Genomic DNA, 17393 nt, shown 5'->3' with positions numbered 1-17393 from the left:
GAGGTGGGGTTTGGCGTCCAGGGATTAGAAAATGCTGTACAGCATAGGGAGTAGTGATAATGGATAGAGTAGTCTGGAGGGAGTAGCATTTAGGAAATGTTATCGCGTATAGTGGTTACAGAATTGAGAAGCACTTAAGGAGTGGTACAGAGTGGTGTTTCCCAACCTTTTTTCAGTGACAGCACACTTTTTATAATGAGCAAATTCCATGGCATGCCACAGTCCCATTAACCACTTAAACATCACATCACGTGTCACACACACGTTCAGTTGTGGTGGAAATCGAAGACTTTCCTCGGCACACGTGGTTAAGCTCTGACATCACACCGATGTGGTGTGACGCACTGGTTGGAAAAACACTTGTATAGGGAGTAGTGTTGTGGTATGGTATTCATGGGATGGTGTAGGCGAGTAGTATTTAGGAAGTGCTATAGGGTGTAGGGAATAGTATGTAGGGAATGTGCTTAGAGAATGGTATGTGGGGTAAGAAATAGTGTGGTACAATGGTGGAGGGTATCAGGAGTTGTAGGGGGGATGGAATGTTGTTGGGTATAAGGAGTTTTGAGGGGGGAGTGGAATGGTGTGGGATGTAGGGTGCAGTTGTATTGGGAAGGGATAACTACAATACAAGTACAACACCTAAGTTTTATCTATATCAGATAAGGAACCGTGTTATGCAAATTTCCATCTAGCTGTCACACCACAGTCCACATTCTGGCTTGTAAAGACATGAGTCTGAGGAAGATGCATGCAGCTCAACAGGTGGGCTGCAGGCACCCAGTCAACCAGTAGGGGTCGCAAGTGAGCGATGAAGCGCTACCGTCCCGGCCGACGGAGATCTCCCCTACCCTGCGTGGCGCTAATGGCAGTTGGTAAATGGACTGCATTTAGATAGCGCTTTTATCCAAAGCGCTTTACAATTGATGCCTCTCATTCACCGGAGCAGTTAGGGGTTAGGTGTCTTGCTCTGGGACACTTCGACACGGGGATCGAACCAGCAACCCTCCGACTGCCAGACAACCGCTCTTACCTCCTGAGCCGTGTCGCCCCCGCAGTTGCGCGTCTATCGGCCAGTCGGCGCTGGCACAGTCCGGATTGCAAACGAGACTCTGGGGCCCATTCATGGGCTAAACCAGTACCTCAATAGGATCAGCCATCTGGGAGGCCTCTGGAGTGTAAATTCACTCTTCCACTGGATTACAGTGTTGGGTCCAAAGGCACGGGAAGAAGTGCTGAGGGCGCTGCAGCACCCCCTCCTGGTTGGTAGCCTACTGTGTAATGAGTGTTGAAATACAGAAAATAGATTGTCGGTCACTGATTCTTAACATTTTAGTTGCGCTCAAAAAATGGCGAATTAAATTACATTTGTGTTCCAAACAATTAGATAGTACAGTCTTCGAATGACTTCCAATCGTTTACGTTTTAAGAAATTGTTGCTGGCGAAATGCGAGTACTTGGGTGAATCAACGTGAGTTGTAAAATCCGCACCCGGATTCAGTACGTGCGATAGCTACGCTCAATAAAACACCTATCAGTGCAATGCTATCAGAGAAGTGGACAAGCTAGCTGAACTGGTCGTGCTATCTATCGGACTGCTTAGAGAAGAGAAGTGGACAGGTTAGCTGAACTTGTCACCCTGTTGTTTGTCGCTTCATTGGAGAGCTCTTTTATTCTGCCCTTTGCTGGCTCAAAGTCAGGCTGCGGAACTTGACGGCTCAAAGAAGGTGAACACACCTGGCTCTCATACATATGCACAGTCAGCAGCATTCTGGACAGACTGAACATTAGACCCTTTCATTGGAATTATAAGCAACATGAGTGTAGGTAAGGCATTTGGTAATTCACTACACTGCCTCCATGCAGAATGCTTGATTGACAGTGTTTTGTGATGTAGGGATTGACTTGGCTTCTGTGTAATGTGTATGGAAACGTCCAGTGGCAGGTGTCAACAAAGACAGTCACTCAGACAACATGTGAAGGTATGTTTGTGGTAATCACTTGAGAGGCAAGAGATGTGATTGGTGTATTGTTGTGTAACTGGCTGTTAAATTCACATCTAGAGGTTTGTATTGTGAAGGAGCCTTACATATTGCATTTTGTGCAAACGTCATATAGTACACATTTGTGTTTTGCATAGTTTGCTAGTTTAACAAATACAGTTAAAGCAACTAATATTTAAATACCGACGTCACGATTTAGCATGTCTGTTGGCGGCACCCCCCTGCTCAAAACTTGTTCCCACGCCCCTTATCGGGTCGCAGATAATCCCAGTTGAACAGAGTCACAACCCATTTCAATAGCACACATGGTTTCATTTTACATGCGCATGGGTGCGGTATCATCGTACCGTCTCACCGAACACCGAGTTAAACATTCACGTTTTTCACATTTAATATGCTTCCTGTTGCCTTCTGATAAGGGTTGTCGCGCGTATGCGATCGCAGACGAAACTGCCTGGAATGATGACCGAACATATTGGGCGTGTTTTTCTCATTTAATACGCTTCACGTCCAGAACATCCTAAACTTTAAAGGTTACACGAGCTCTGGCCTGCATGTCTACGTGTTGCGCAGCTCAAAAACATCAGCGCTCTGCCGCAGCGTAGGCTGTAACTACTTGCACACTTACTGTTACCCATAAACAGCCTTGTCCACGCGTATAAGAGCCGGTTAAAAAACAGTACAGTACAGTATCTGTATAAAACTCACCAGCTGTATAAAATGAGTGTTATTGCAGTTTACTTTCCAAACTCGAATATCCATCCATACATTATCTATAGCCGCTCATTCCTGGTCAGGGAGGTGGAAGGCAGAAAGTTCTGGAGCCTACCCCAGCATGCTTTGGGTGAGAATGCCACCCACACACCCAACACAAAATGTGTTTAACAGACATAAGGGGCTCAAGGTTGTGAACTAATCAATGAATGAATTGTGCTCTGCGAATACAGACGTTTATTCAGTTTTACTTCGCATAGTCAGTTTGCATTTGTCTTCACGCCATTTCCTCTGGCCCTGGGATCTCCAGTTCAGATCCCGGAGGGCCGCTGTATCTGCCGGCTTTTCATGTGTTCCTGCACCAGCGTGCTTACTTTCGAAGTTTCCTTGCACCTCGTTTCCAAGGCCTGAATTAGATGCCGATCGAGAGGAAATCGCAAAAACCACCATGTCTCACCCCATGACTATGCGCTCGCGCCCCGACTTACATGTGTGATAATTCACACGTTTACGTGTTCCTCCGGGCCGCCACGGCCGTTAGCAGTGTGACCGCCTGGCATAAGACGTGTAAGGACCAGCGGGCGCGGCTGGGGGGGGGGGGGGGGGGCTGTGGGGCGCGCGGGCTGTGAAGGACAGTTGAAGGGCGGCGGAAACGGCGGCCCCCCGGTTAATGAGTGAAGGATTGGGCGCGGGCGAGCGTAGCTCCTACCTGGCCGTCCCCGCCCGCGCGCTCCGCCTCACCTGAGCAGCAGGACCGCCGCGCGGACGCTCCGGAGCAGAAAAGGGGACCGAGCCCGAGCGGCGGACGCGGCAGGCACAGCGACCGAGCCGGCGAGACCGCGAAACCAGCCCCGCCCCTCATACCGCCGCCGGGTACGGAGCCGGACCTCCGGAAATACGCTGCCCTGGGCAACGCTGAAAACCAGCGTCCCGCCCCAGGACCCGTTTACTGAGGAGCGCTGCAAAACGCAAAGCGACTGAGTGAACTTCCCATTCCACAGACAGAACATCCGGCCTACTGAATGAGCCCCAGGGTGGTTTAACCTTAACATACCTATTTCTCACCAGTGAGCAGAGGCTGGTGGCCTGCAGCTGAAATATTAGCACCTGCACTGAAGGAACCGTAAATGAGCTGGTAGTTACTCGAACAGAGGGCACTGAACTCTTTTTTAACAGCGTGAATGAGGGGAGGAGGAGGAGGAGGAGGAAGTGGAGGGAGTTTGCGTGCTCACCATCCCCGGTAACTTCTCACACTGAGACAAGCTGCTCCAGTAACAAAGATGCTTTTATTCCTGCTACCGCTGCTGCACACACACTGTTCTCATTTTGCTGTCCTGGTCCAAACGCTCACACACACACACACACACACACACACACGCGCACACGCACACAGTCCTCCCTGTCCTCGCTATCCTGGTCCAGTCCCAAGCCCTGACCTCACACTGCCTGGCAGCTCCCACACTGCCCAAAGCCAGCAAGAGCCCAGAGCCCCTCCCCCCCCCTTTTTCTGTCACGGTGCTCGGCTGTTTCCCAGCCCCGCCCCTTTAATTTGGCGTCTCGCTCAGAGCTCCTCCCCTCTGGCTGTGCCTCATCCACAAGCCCCGCCCCCTTGCTGTCATCTGTCCCAAGCTCCGGCCTGTCAGTCACCCCCCATCACCTGCCTGGCGAGCCTCGCCGAGAGGTGGGGCCGTCACCTCCTCCTCCTCCGGCAGCGCGAGGCTGGAGGGGCCGCTGACCCATCTGGCAGACCCGCGACTGCGGCCTGAACAAACACAGGAAGCGCGGCTTACGGGACAGGAAACAGACGCCGGTGCTTCCTGTCCCAGCGCTTGGGACGGTCGCCGACGCGACGGGCGCACGTGAGCAGCGGAACAGGCGCATCCCCCGAGCGCCGCTCCGCCGAGAACCGCGGAGCATCGTGGGAAAGGAGTGTGACTGTGTGCGTTTGTGCGAGCTCATGCATCGCACGCGCATGGCGGATGTGCGCCCGGGACGAATCCTGGATGCGCAGCGTTCGCAACCTTGCACTGAGCGTGGTCCTTACAGTGAGGGTGTGTGTGCACGTGAGCGCGTGCTTTTGTCTATGTCCGTGTGTCTGTGTGTGTGAGTGTATGTTGTTGTGAAAATGTTGAGAGTATATTACTAATTGTAATAATATTTTGTGTGTGTGTTCACCTACTGGACTATTTTTTTCTTCTCCTCCCAGTGCATTGTGTATTTCTGTCTTTAACTCTGTTCCGGTCAAGACAAAAGAGTACAGTTTCACATACACAACAGCAGCTTGTACAAAGGTGTGTTAATTTAGGTAACTTTGAAGTCCTATGTGGTGACTCAGTTGTACTTTATCTTACAATTAGAATCATGGTTCTGACTGTTAAAAGATTTATAATTGACATATGACTATTGCAGTATGCCATATACTTTACACTGCAGCCTCCGGCTAACTGGAGTTTGGTTTCCAATCAAATAAAAGTATAGCCGTGGGTAATCTTTGCTTTGATTTACCCAAATCTTTGCTTAGTTTTTTTTTTTTACCAACAGCACTGCATGTATAAAGATTTTCTCGGAAACTATGCCATTAAAAGTTAAAAGCAAATGTTGACCAAAATAAAAATAAAAAAACCGGGACGATTCGTGTGCCGAGGGAGAAAATGTATTTTCCGGGACAGTTGCTCAAAAAAAAAGTAGAATCCATGTAAAACCGGGAAGGGTAGCAACCCTGACTCTGTTATCCGACCTTCCTGGCTTCTTGATTTTGTTGGTGGCATGGGTTCAGACGACATGCGCTGAAATCAGGAATTAACTCCAGTGTCGGTACGCACCGTCCACTCGGAAAACGCACATTTTTGCAGCAAATGTAACAAATAAATTGCTCTGCATGTAGTGTAAGATTTGGAAAACGATCTGATTGGTAACGTCGTTGCTGCCATACCATAATGCCTGAGAGAAAGCATACAGACTTCAGGAACCAAGTCGTTAGGAACAAACGGTGCGGTGAACCGTTTGTTTTATTGATGGTTATGTAAGTTATAGTCAGGTACTAATTTGCTCTCCGTTGTCTCTGCTCGACCTGCGATATCGAAGAGGAGATTAGGATGAACCAATCGCTGACTGACTTTTCACGCTGACTTGTCTCTCAAGTGTATGTTCAGCTTTCGCCCGGACAACAACTGAGATCACTGCACCTCTGGGAATACGGTGGGAAAACGAAACTTTATTTCATGTAATCCATTGTACTCCGGAAGGTGTGCTACTTTTCAGGTAGCTCAGTATTTAGTGTTTTAGTGGGGATTTTATAGTTGGGCACCATACGTGATCCCACTGTTTATAATTGATTTTTTTTTTTTAATGTTAAATGATAAATTGGATTGTAGCCTATCCATTGGATGATTACAACACGGCTATCAAGGACAGCTGGAAGTCATTGTAAGACACACCTTTCTTCCTTTTTATATGATTTTACGCACACCGATATCACCGAATCGTTGCTTTCTATCAAACTCTTACTTTGTGGAAGCGACATTAAATTGTAATAGCGTACCTTTTGAAGTTCACTTATCAAAAAGCCCATGCGTAAAGACGAGTAAGGCAGCAAAAAAAAAAAATAACCGGAGCGTGTATTGTCTGTTATAATACAATGTGTTAAATGGTGTATAAGGAGTATGAGCCACACAAGAAAAAGAAAACAGAACTTGCAGTTCCTCCTGCTCTGCCACCCTCCTGTCCATCGACCCTCCCCCTCTCTCTCTCTCTCAGATACCCAGTGGCAGGTCGTGGCCACGTCTCAAAGCCATTCTTTGAACAGACGAGCTCTCCCCTGGATTTGGGTGCTTTTGCAAACCGGGAGTTAACCAGGTGCACCGCAAGAGCACTCGTCTGAAACTCCGGAACATTGATCTCAGTTTCTTTCCTTTGTCCAAAGCCACGGTCCTTTCCCAACACGTACGCCAAGAGGTAAGTTTCTCCGCGTTTCCTTTTAATAACGGTGGGTGAAAACAAATGGCATCGGTAGGTACTTCGCGAGTGTGCTTCCTAATACGTGTTGGTGTTCGTTTGGAAAACAAACGTTTTCGTGCAGGCACTAGTAAGTAGACCCTTGTTTTCAGTTGTTGGTGTTTTCCCTATTTTGGTTAATTGTGAATTTGGAGTTTATGTTGCGCTGATGTGTGTGGTTAAACTGAACAATGCGTGGCGACAGCGGGCCGTGTGCCATCTTCAGGTTCTGACCGTGAAGCAACACTGAACGGTTTTCTCTTCGTTTAACCATCAACATCGGGACGAAACACGGCATACCTACACATTTTAAGTGAAACAAGAGCTACGACAAGATTGACTGTAGAGAGTAGAGAAAGTTTGTTTGCGGACCTCCGCCTTTGAGTTTAAGGTCGAAGCCTTAATTGGTACTGCTCACCTTTCCCCGTTCCTATCGGAGTAACATACACCCACAGAAGAAATAATAACCCAGACCATTATGCTCCTTGCACACCTGTCATTCATGATTATATCTAAATGTACAAATTGCATAACACAATTAATTGCCCTATATAACTCTACACCGTGCATATTACAATGTATACTGAACAATCTACAATTCGAATCGGAATGTAGAAATGATTTATTAAAAAAAAGTGCATTTCTGAAAATGAGATTAAACCAAGGGGGTTTACCTCTGTGTTATTACAGGTTACTAATTGTTGTATTTAACTTATGTGAATGTATTATTATTATTATTATTATTATTATTATTATTATTATTAGAAGGTGTTGTTGGATCAATATGAATTAATTTCGAGAGGCCTGGAAGAGAGAGGAAGTTTGGTTTGTGATACGTCACCGCATTCCAAATGGACAGGACAAAAAGTTATTCAGCCGCTGCTTTGAATCTGCGGGTATGGTCATTCACTCATTCACCGACTCCGTTTAACCGCCCCCCCCGACTTACGTAACGCGTCGCGCTCTGTGAGTTATGAGTGCGCGCTCCAGCCTTTAAAATGATTCCCATATACAGACCTTAGACTCCATGACTGTAAATAGTAGCCATAATAGCCGTAAAGCAAGTCCAGACCAAGTAGAATGTTGACTTAAATGTTTCAGACGCATCGATGATTATACGTTGGAACACATGACCTAATCAATACAGAATTTCCAAATCAAGACCTTCGGTAATTATTTGCGTGGGCGCTGAAATCAGACATTACCGGCAGAACTGCCCGCACGGAAACTTGCTCTCACCTTCATGTATACCTCTGGGTGGGCGTGGCAATTTTTTCTGTTTACATCTGGGGCACCGGAGACTTGAAAAGTACCTTTAAACGTCTGACTGTCCCAAACCCGCGCGCGACTGTTACCTGCGGTTAACTCACGAGCCACTATGGACCAAGTGGAAGAATTTACGCTTGTGCATATCGCATGTATACGCACGCGCTACTGTACTCATTGAAATGAATAGCGCAATGTACGCATAGTCATGCGGAGGAGCCCTGACATAATCACGATCATACAATCGTGCCCTTCCATGCAGTCTCAAAGTAAACATTTCCTACTGCATATTTGTGACCCTAATAACAAAGTGTTTAGGGGCAGAGGGAGGGGCTGGTCCCCTCTGAGGTGACAAGAATGCCCCTGAGGTCAGGTGAACCAGTGTAAACTCAGCCATGGTCAGGGTGTATTTGGCCAAATCACCCCCCTAATCACCAGTCTTCCTCGACCATTGGCTGACTTTCTAATAACCCACCCCCGCCAAACCAGAACACGCCCCCTCCGGATGATTTGGGAAATGGACAGTTTGCTTCTGTTGTTTATATGGCTACACTTACCATTCAGATGGAGGCTTGGATGTACGCAGCGATGGAGGCTGTGTGTTTAATTTAAACGGTTGTGCTCTGGGGGGTGGGATGACCGTTGGTCAGTGAGTCAGCTGTTCAGAAATTTGCCCTGTAGGGTGACAGCACCAGGAAACACCCGGCCAGTGTTCCTCTCGCAGAGTAACCACACACTATCACGCTTACTCACTTGCGCGCGCACACACACACACACACACACACGCATGCACGCATACTCTCACTCACTCACACACACACACACACACACACTCTCTCTCTCTAACACACACACACACACACACACACACACACTTCTGTTAATCATTTTCACCAGACCAGCAACAGTAAATACTTATGAATTAAACTCCCTGTACGACAGTGAGGACAGAATGTTTTATAACAGATTTGAACAGTAATGGAAACCATATTCGTTTCCTTTATGTATACAGTATGGTATAGATTATACTGTCAGCCAAAATCCAGACCCATTTTCTTTGAGGGGGTGTGCCCCAGAGTGCATGTGTATGTGTGTGTGTGTGTGTGTGTGTGTGTCTTAATGTATGTGTGAGTGCGTGCACATATTTGTGTGTGTGTGTGCGTGCACGTGTGTGTGTGTGTGTGCACGTATATCTGTGTGTGTGTATGCGTGTATGTGTGTACGTGTGTGCGTGCATATGTGTGTGTGTGTATGCGTGTGTGTGTGCGTGCGCGTATATCTGCGTGAGTGCATGCACATATTTGTGTGTGTGTGCGTGCACATATGTGTATGTGTGTGTGTGTGCACATATGTGTGCGTGTATGTGTGTGTGTATATATGTATATGTGTGTGTGTGTGTGTGTGTGTGTGCGTATATGTGTGTGCGTGTGTGTATATGTGTGTGTGTGTGTATGCGTGTGTCTCAAGTTGTGAGCTCTGTATAAGGGTGCCGTAGCTCACGCAGTTTGCTGGGGCCCCGGGGGTATGGGTATGGGTGGCGGTGGGGGTGGGCCAGGTGGTGTTTGGGCCTGTTCCATTACCTCTGCGGGCCCCACGGTGTCATGTTTCAGGAGCGTTGCGGGAACATTGCTGGAATGTTCCGAAAGGGCCTTCAGCCTTTTCTCTTCCTTTTTCCCATTGTGTGGGAAATAGAGACACGATCTGCAGCTCATTCTATACTCGCTGTGTCATTGTACCCATTTTAATCCTCCTGCTGCACTCCTCTCTCTCTCTCTCTCTCGCTCTCTCTCTCTATGCACACATACGTATACATTAAAAAATATAATTTTGTTTTTATTGAATGCCCCTTGTAGTGTAGGTTTCAGCATAGTAGAATATAACAGCTCTTGAGATTAAGACCAGAGACTTACATCCCCTACGGGACATGTATGAATTGCTGGGTCTTAGGGGGTTAACTTAGGGGGGTACATGTATCCCACACACGCACGCACGCACACATTTGTCCCATAGGGGCTGTAAATGATATTTTTGAAAACATTTTCATGGCAACATGTTTTGTCATCCAGGACACTTGCATTATGTCAAAAAAAAATTCTTTTCTTTTCTGCCGGGTCTCAGGAGGGTAATGCACAGGAAAATAAATCAACAGAAAAATAATTTTAGAAATGATCTCGTAGTGTCCCTCAGCTTAGGGCCTATACTGAGGTATTTTGTGCCGGAGTTGAGGAAGTAGGGCCTATCAGTATTCGCATTGAAATCGTGAATAAGAAACACACTTTTCCTTTATTTTGTGCAATAAATGAGGAAGTGCACGTCTGTCCGCACCCTCCTGTCTTTCAGTGAGCACATACTCATTCGTCCTTTTGGTAACCTTTATTTTTATTTTTTTGTCTGTGTCTTATTCTTTTTCAGCATTGTGTGCCCAGAGCCGGTAGTGGCTGAGGATCTGTCTCTGCTTCGCGACGGACAGTAGAGGTACTCCGCTTGTGTACAGTCTGTTTGTTTTGTGTTATGGCTGCATCATTCTGAGATGACAGATAAGATGTTCTGATTGGTTTCATAATTTGGTTTCTCTGAGATTAATTGTAATTACAAAGAGCTTAATTGTTTTTTTTTTTTCCCCCAGAGGGAACTTGCTGGGGGCGACATAGCTCAGGAGGTAAGAGCAGTTGTCTGGCAGTCAGAGGGTTGTCGGTTCGATCCCCCGCCCTGGGCGTGTCGAAGTGTCTCTGAGCAAGACACCTAACCCCTAATTGCTCCCACTGAGCTGTTTGGTATCTTGCATGGCAGCCTTTCACCATTGGTGTGTGTGTGTGTGTGTGTGAATGTGAATGGGTGAATGAGAGGCATCAATTGTATAAAAACGCTATATAAATGCAGTCCCTTTACCATTTGCTGGTATGAAGATGGCGTGTGCTCTGTCTTAGTGGTGTTAATGAGTCAGTCAGCATCTGTGCCAGAGGACTCTTCTCATGACTTGGCTCGCGGGCGTCCCACGCGCTTAACTGCAGTGCGCTCTGGGGAGTCCGTCTCGCTATCTGTCAGTGCAATTCAGTTTTTCCATTCAAAATGCATTACTGGCATGAAACGCAATCCGCTGTGTCCCCCCCCCCCCCCCCTTGTGCATTGCGCACACCTTGGGTTTGGTTATTCGCCAACCCCAAAGAACACCTTTATTTATTTATTTAGAGCCTTATGGGGACCGAGGCCCATTAAGTTTAACATTCTCTCTGGGTGAGGGGTTGCGTTAGAGAGGGCAGTGTGTGTGTGTGTGTGTGTGTGTGTGTGTGTGTGTGTGCGCGCGCTTGTGTGTGCGTGCGTGTGTGTGTGTGTGTGTGCGCACGTATATCTCTTGCTCTCAACTCACATGTAAGCACACACTCTGCCACACACACACACACACACACACACACACACAAACACATACACACTGATATATGAGGCTCTTAAGATTAGTTTATGTCCTGGCTTCGACTGTATATATGTGGACTGCTTTCCACTGTCTGTATTCGGTGTTAACCCTTTCAAGACCTGAAATATAGGACCAGAACACACAATGAACCCAAATCTTTTCAGTCTTACATAGAATGGCTGGTGCCTCACACCACATTTTCAAGAAGAGTGGGCTTTGTTCACTGCAGCTTGGCCCTCATCCATGTTTTTACTGTATGGAATTATTGTTCCCCCTTGAAAGTACAAAATGTTCCAGTGGGTTAATGCAGATCATAGCTTGCTGAAACCTTATTAGATTTGGCAAAAAAACCTAGCAGCAACTACTCATGATTTAATTGTTCACCTCATTTAAAACATTTGAAAACCAAGTGTGCACTTTGACCGGGATGAAAGGGAGCTCGCTTGAATAAAATGGCTGCTGATTCTGATATTGTCATATAACAGACACACTACAGTGTTAAATATGAATAAATAATAGACCTGCGTCAAATACGTATTTGTTTTGGATGCAAATACTTTTCTGTGCTCTATTGATCTTGCCTGGTGTAATTGAGCCTGCCAGTATGACCAGAAGGCGGGGTTCGCACTTTTTGAGCATATTTCATTGGTTTCAATACACCAGACAAGATCAGTAAAGTGTAGAAAAGTATTTGAATCCAAAACAAATACGTATTTGACCCCAATCTGACATCCATGGCATCCAGTACAAGAGTTAGCTCTTATTTACTTGAATTATGAATAAAGACTTTGTTAAATTGTGTATATTCATATAGATTCTGTAATTATACATATGGTAATTCATATAACTGACATAAATGCAGTATATTTTCAAATACACAAAAAGGATTCCTTAATATATTTTCAGTTGTGCATTTGTTCATGGGTCTACAAGACATGTTTAGTGTTTTCCAGTCCTTGGGGCTTGACAGAAAAAAAGCAAAACAAAATGGAAATGCTTCTCAATTTAACGTTCTGTTCCGAAACAATATTTTTAAAGTTTAGGACCAGGGCTCGCGAAGAACAAGTACCTCTTTGTTTTGTTGATGCAATGCCATCTGGTGGTAAATGTTGGTATGACAGGCGCTGAGTTGCTGGTATTTTAAAAGCTGTCGAACATAGAGGTCATTCATACAGCAACATTTCTCCCGCAACTCTCCCTCTGATTTTCAATATGGGCCATTTTAGAAATGCCAAACAGGCAGAGTAGTGGTGCAGAAAAGACGGAAAAATTATCCAAAAAACAAAGAAAAAAAAAAGTGAAAAACTGGATCTGAACTTATTGCATCATGCACAAATTTGGTGAGCGTTGTGTATCGATGCCATTGTGTGCATGCATGTGCGTGCATATGTAAATGTATGTGACGGAATGTGTTGTCATGGCGACGTTCCGCTCTCCTCCGTTTCCCAGCATGCCCCGCTGCAGGTTGACGGCCCCGGCCCTGGTGACGCTGGTGCTCCTGCAGGGCGTCACCGTGGTGCTCCTCTTCGGCTGGTACGGGCGCCTGCTCCCGTCGGCCAAGCCGCCGCCCGCCGAGGGCAAGGTGCACGTGCTGCTCCTGTCGTCGTGGCGCTCGGGCTCCTCCTTCCTGGGCCAGGTGTTCAGCCAGCACCCGGACGTCTTCTACCTGATGGAGCCGGGCTGGCACGTGTGGACCACGCTGCGGCAGCCCGGCGCCTGGGCGCTGCGCATGGCGGTGCGCGACCTGGTGCGCAGCGTCTTCCAGTGCGACCTGTCGGTGCTGGAGTCGTACACGCCGGCGCAGCGCAACGTGTCGCACCTGTTCATGTGGAGCCACAGCCGCGCCCTCTGCTCGCCGCCCGCCTGCCCGCTGACGCCGCGCGACGCCTTCAGCAACGAGACGGAGTGCAAGCGGCGCTGCGACGCGCGCGGCCTGGGCGGGGCCGAGCGCGCCTGCCGCAGCTACTCGCACGTGGTGCTGAAGGAGGTGCGCTTCTTCGACCTGGAGCCCCTCTACCCGCTGCTGCGCGACCCGGCGCTGGACGTGCGCGTGGTGCACCTGGTGCGGGACCCGCGGGCGGTGGCGCGCTCCCGCGACCAGTCGGCCAAGGCGCTGACGCGGGACAACGCGCTGGTGCTGGAGCGGGGCGACGCGGCGGTGGCCGACCCGCAGTACCGCGTGCTGCAGGAGGTGTGCCGGAGCCACGTGCGCATCCACGAGACGGCGGCGCTCAGGCCGCCCGACTTCCTGCGCGGCCGCTACCGGCTGGTGCGCTACGAGGACGTGGTGCGCGACCCGCTGGCCGAGATCCGCGCCGTCTACGACTTCGCCGGGCTGCGCATGAGCGAGCGCCTGCGCGACTGGATCTACCGCGTGACGCACGGCAAGGGCAAGGGCACGCGCAAGGAGGCCTTCCAGATCACCGAGCGCAACGCCGCCGACGTCTCGCAGGCCTGGCGCTCCGCCCTGCCCCACGCCAAGGTGCGGCGCATCCAGGAGCTCTGCCGCGGCGCCATGGACGTCCTGGGCTACCGGCCCGTGGAGAGCGAGGCGGAGCAGAGGCAGCTGGACCTGGACCTGCTGCTGCCCCGGCAGGGCTACCGCTTCAGCTGGCTCCCGCCCAAGACCGGCCCGCCGCCCCCGCCCCCCGGGGAGTGAAAGGGTTGGGGGGGATTGAGTGGGGGTGGGGGTGGGGAGAGGGGGTTGTGTGAGTGGGGGGAGAGAGAGGGGGTGACGGGGTATTTTGCCGAACTTGAATTTTCGTTCTTTCTGTGGGGCGTCTGTGAAGAACGCTGCGTGCCACCTGCATGTGGTCTGACTCGATCTGTGTGTGTGTGTGTGTGTGTGTGTGTGTGTGTGTGTGTGTGTGTGTGTGTGTGTCTGTGTCTGTGTCTGTGTGTCTGTGTGTCTGTGTGTCTGTGTGTGGTTGTGTGACACCCTACGGTAGAATGTCTCCTGCCCTTTGTGATCCTCCTGGGTGCTGCTGGTAGGATGTGGGGCCCCCTGGTGGAGAAGGTGTGAGTAGCAAACTGCAGTGCAGCCTACTCAGCACTGGTGTCAGGTCCAGTGAGTTTCCAAGGCAACCAAATACTCTATCAACGGGACACAGTGTATCTGTGATGTCATACCTGTCTCTGGGGGGGGGTCAGGGGCGAAGGGGCGTGGCAGTAATAAAACATTTAATCATTAGGATGAGAGTGGGTGATGACTAGAGGGATTTGATCATTAGGAAGGAGGCGTGTCCGGCCTCGTTTACAGGGACACGGGGGAGGTTAAGAGCGGGGGGGGGAAGGGGGGGTCCTGCGGTGGATTTGTGTCCTGGTCTATTTATAGAGGGTGTAGAGTGAGGGGAAGTGGGTGGGGCTGGTGCTGGGTTAATTTCACAACAGCTCTATATGTCACGGTGGAACCTCTGGACACACACCCCCCCCACCTCCTCTGCCCCGCCCTCTAAAAACTTACCATCAAAGCAATTGGTCTTTCACTGACCCCATCCCCCTCCTGTCTGACACACCCTGACCTCACAGCCCTGGATAAATACATGTATGTGCGTGTGTGTGTTTGTGTGCATGTGTTGTAATTACACGTGTCAATGTGGTTACACTGTCTTCCCATATTGACAGTGATACCAATATGGAAAGTGATTTGAAGGAATTGAAGTCAATGGTATTTATGGGTAATGAAGGGTCTACCATGGTGGATGCTGGGATTTGTGGATAAGCCACAAACCGGCGATGTTTTGGCGATGAGGTACTGTAGGCGACCCCTCTTCTGGGGTGTCAGCTGCATTTTGTCATTTCAAGACCGTCAGGTCCGAACAAGTCAACCAAAACTTTTGTTACCAGTCATTACTGGCTGTTGTAAAAAAAAAAAAAAAAAAAAACCAAGACGAACAAATATTTCCATTTTCTTTACCACAGTGCTTTTTGAAAAATACACACCTTGACTGAAATATTGTACAATTTTTTGGAAGGAACGATGTGTGAAGTTAACTTAAGGCAGCCAAGTGAGCGAGATGTGTGTTTCGTGAATGTATAGACTGAAGAAGACTTTGTACGAGAACACGTGTTGGCACAGGCTGACCCGTTTTCGCGCTGGTAATGCTTCCCTCGTGTTTTCTCCATAAGTCCCACCCGCTGTTACATTCCAGTCAGAAAGGGGTCCATGTGGGAGACGTTAAGGGCCCAGGACGGGGTACTGCATGGGGGTGGGGGGGCGGAACGCTCTCCATTTTCGGGGGTGTGTGTGTGTCAGCGCGTGTCGGGCGAGGAGGAACGGCACGTGCGACCCGCGGGCCCGGAGCCGCGTGCGAGCGCGTGAGCCTCCTCGACAGGAAGTGACCTCGCCCCCCCCGGAGAGCCGGGACGAAAGGCTGCCGTCGGCTTTCCGCGACGAGGACGAAAGGCGGCGGCTCGGCGAGCCCGATTGGACGTTGGCCCTTTGCGTCCACACCGAGGGCCTCTCTTCTGATAAGGGCGGGAGACGCGCTCCCGTTGCGCCCCTCACGCTGCAGGGCTACGCGCTGCACGTGCTCGGCACCTGGCTCTCCTCTCCAGCGCGCCAGCGCCTCGGTGCTGCAGCGATCCCTCTCAAACTGACAGAAACCTGTTCCTCCTTTAAGCTGCCGAGGCAGTGATGCGTGGAGGAGGCTTAACTGTTCTGACTGGTTATGCGTGTAGAATGTAATATTCACCGGAGTGTGCTATTTATTGTTTGGAGATTCGTGTATGCTGTATGAAGCGCTTTCCTTTTTTCAGTTTTACCGTTCTTCCCCTTTAAATGCCGGTCTGCCAGGCGCCGCTTTCTCTAAATGCCAGTCTGCCCAACACGGCTTTCTCTGAATGCCAGTCTGCCAGGCGCTGCTTTCTCTAAATGCCAGTCTGCCAGGCATTGCTTTCTCTAAATGCCAGTCTGCCAGGCGCTGCTTTCTCTAAATGCCAGTCTGCCTAGTGCTGCTTCCTTTAAATGCCAGTCTACCCAGTTCTGCTTTCTCTAAATACCAGTCTGCCTAGTGCTGCTTCCTTTAAATGCCAGTCTACCCAGTTCTGCTTTCTCTAAATACCAGTCTGCCTAGTGCTGCTTCCTTTAAATGCCAGTCTGCCTAGTGCTGCTTTCTCTAAATGCCAGTCTGCCTAGTGCTGGTACTGGTTCTCCAGGTATTATTTGCATGTCACATTTTACTGTTCTGTAGCCGTAAGGACGTACAGCTTCTTAGTCACTGTGAATATCCATGCTGGAATCATTAGCCATGTGTCTTTTTGCACGTGTAATTTACTACCAAGCAGCAGATTTGACTGCAAGTTGGACTCTTGATGCACCGGTTTGAGCTGGTTTAACACCACGACTCATCTATAGTCACGTGACCAAGTCTGCCTGTCTGCCAGCTCTAGTAACACACAGCTTGATGTCCAATAATAATAATCTCCAGAGATTCCAGCATCAAAAATGGTACACAACGTTTTATGTATAATTTTACACTTTTTTTGTTTTGATTGGGATTACGTTGCAATAAATGTCTTGATTTACCAGTTTTTCTGTGCACTTATTTTCTACGCAGATTGTGAATGAACGAATACACAAATGAACACAACACAAGTTAATGAACGAACAAACAAACAGGTTAACATTACGCTGCATGCTCATTATGTTTTGACCTTCTCCTCTTCTGGCTGTCACCCACCTCGAGGTTGTGAACATGAACAGCGCTGAGTCCGAATATTCAGTTGTTCAAACATTTGCCTGTTTGACAGATGGATTATTGAGAACTAACAATTTGAATCTTTCTTAGTGACATAAAATGAAGACAAATCTATATTTATTTCTTATCATGAACACTCATGAATGAGGGCCAATTAGCCATTTATAATATATTTCATGATTAAGAGATAATAGATAATGTTATTTTTTGCCTGAAAGTATGAAAAACAACAGAGTCATTATATAAACTGAAAGAAAGTGAGGACTGATTTGTTAAAATATTATTCTCAACTGGCCATAGAATTTTAAA

At 48.6% G+C, this 17393-nt stretch overlaps 1 protein-coding gene across 4 annotated transcripts; it reads left to right on the top strand.

Moving 5' to 3' along the window:
* Window positions 1–5394: 5394 nt before the first annotated feature.
* On the top strand, window positions 5395–16911 carry chst6 (carbohydrate sulfotransferase 6). Of its 4 annotated transcripts, none has more exons than XM_064313243.1 (5): window positions 5395–5528; window positions 6471–6668; window positions 10386–10448; window positions 10600–10632; window positions 12835–16911. In XM_064313243.1, exon 5 carries the CDS (start codon window positions 12836–12838, stop codon window positions 14042–14044), a length of 1209 nt encoding a protein of 402 aa, XP_064169313.1. In that variant the 5' UTR covers window positions 5395–5528; window positions 6471–6668; window positions 10386–10448; window positions 10600–10632; window position 12835; the 3' UTR covers window positions 14045–16911. The 4 variants fall into 4 exon arrangements, with proteins under 4 accessions (XP_064169313.1, XP_064169314.1, XP_064169311.1 ...); XM_064313244.1 differs by lacking the exon at window positions 5395–5528 and adding an exon at window positions 5546–5912; XM_064313241.1 differs by lacking the exon at window positions 5395–5528 and adding an exon at window positions 5921–6140.
* Window positions 16912–17393: the final 482 nt, after the last annotated feature.

This window comes from Anguilla rostrata, chromosome 16 (assembly GCF_018555375.3).
Source record: "Anguilla rostrata isolate EN2019 chromosome 16, ASM1855537v3, whole genome shotgun sequence".
Taxonomy (NCBI): Eukaryota; Metazoa; Chordata; class Actinopteri; order Anguilliformes; family Anguillidae; genus Anguilla; species Anguilla rostrata.
Note: the sequence above shows the minus strand (reverse complement) of the source record. Positions and strands in the feature narration are given on the sequence as shown.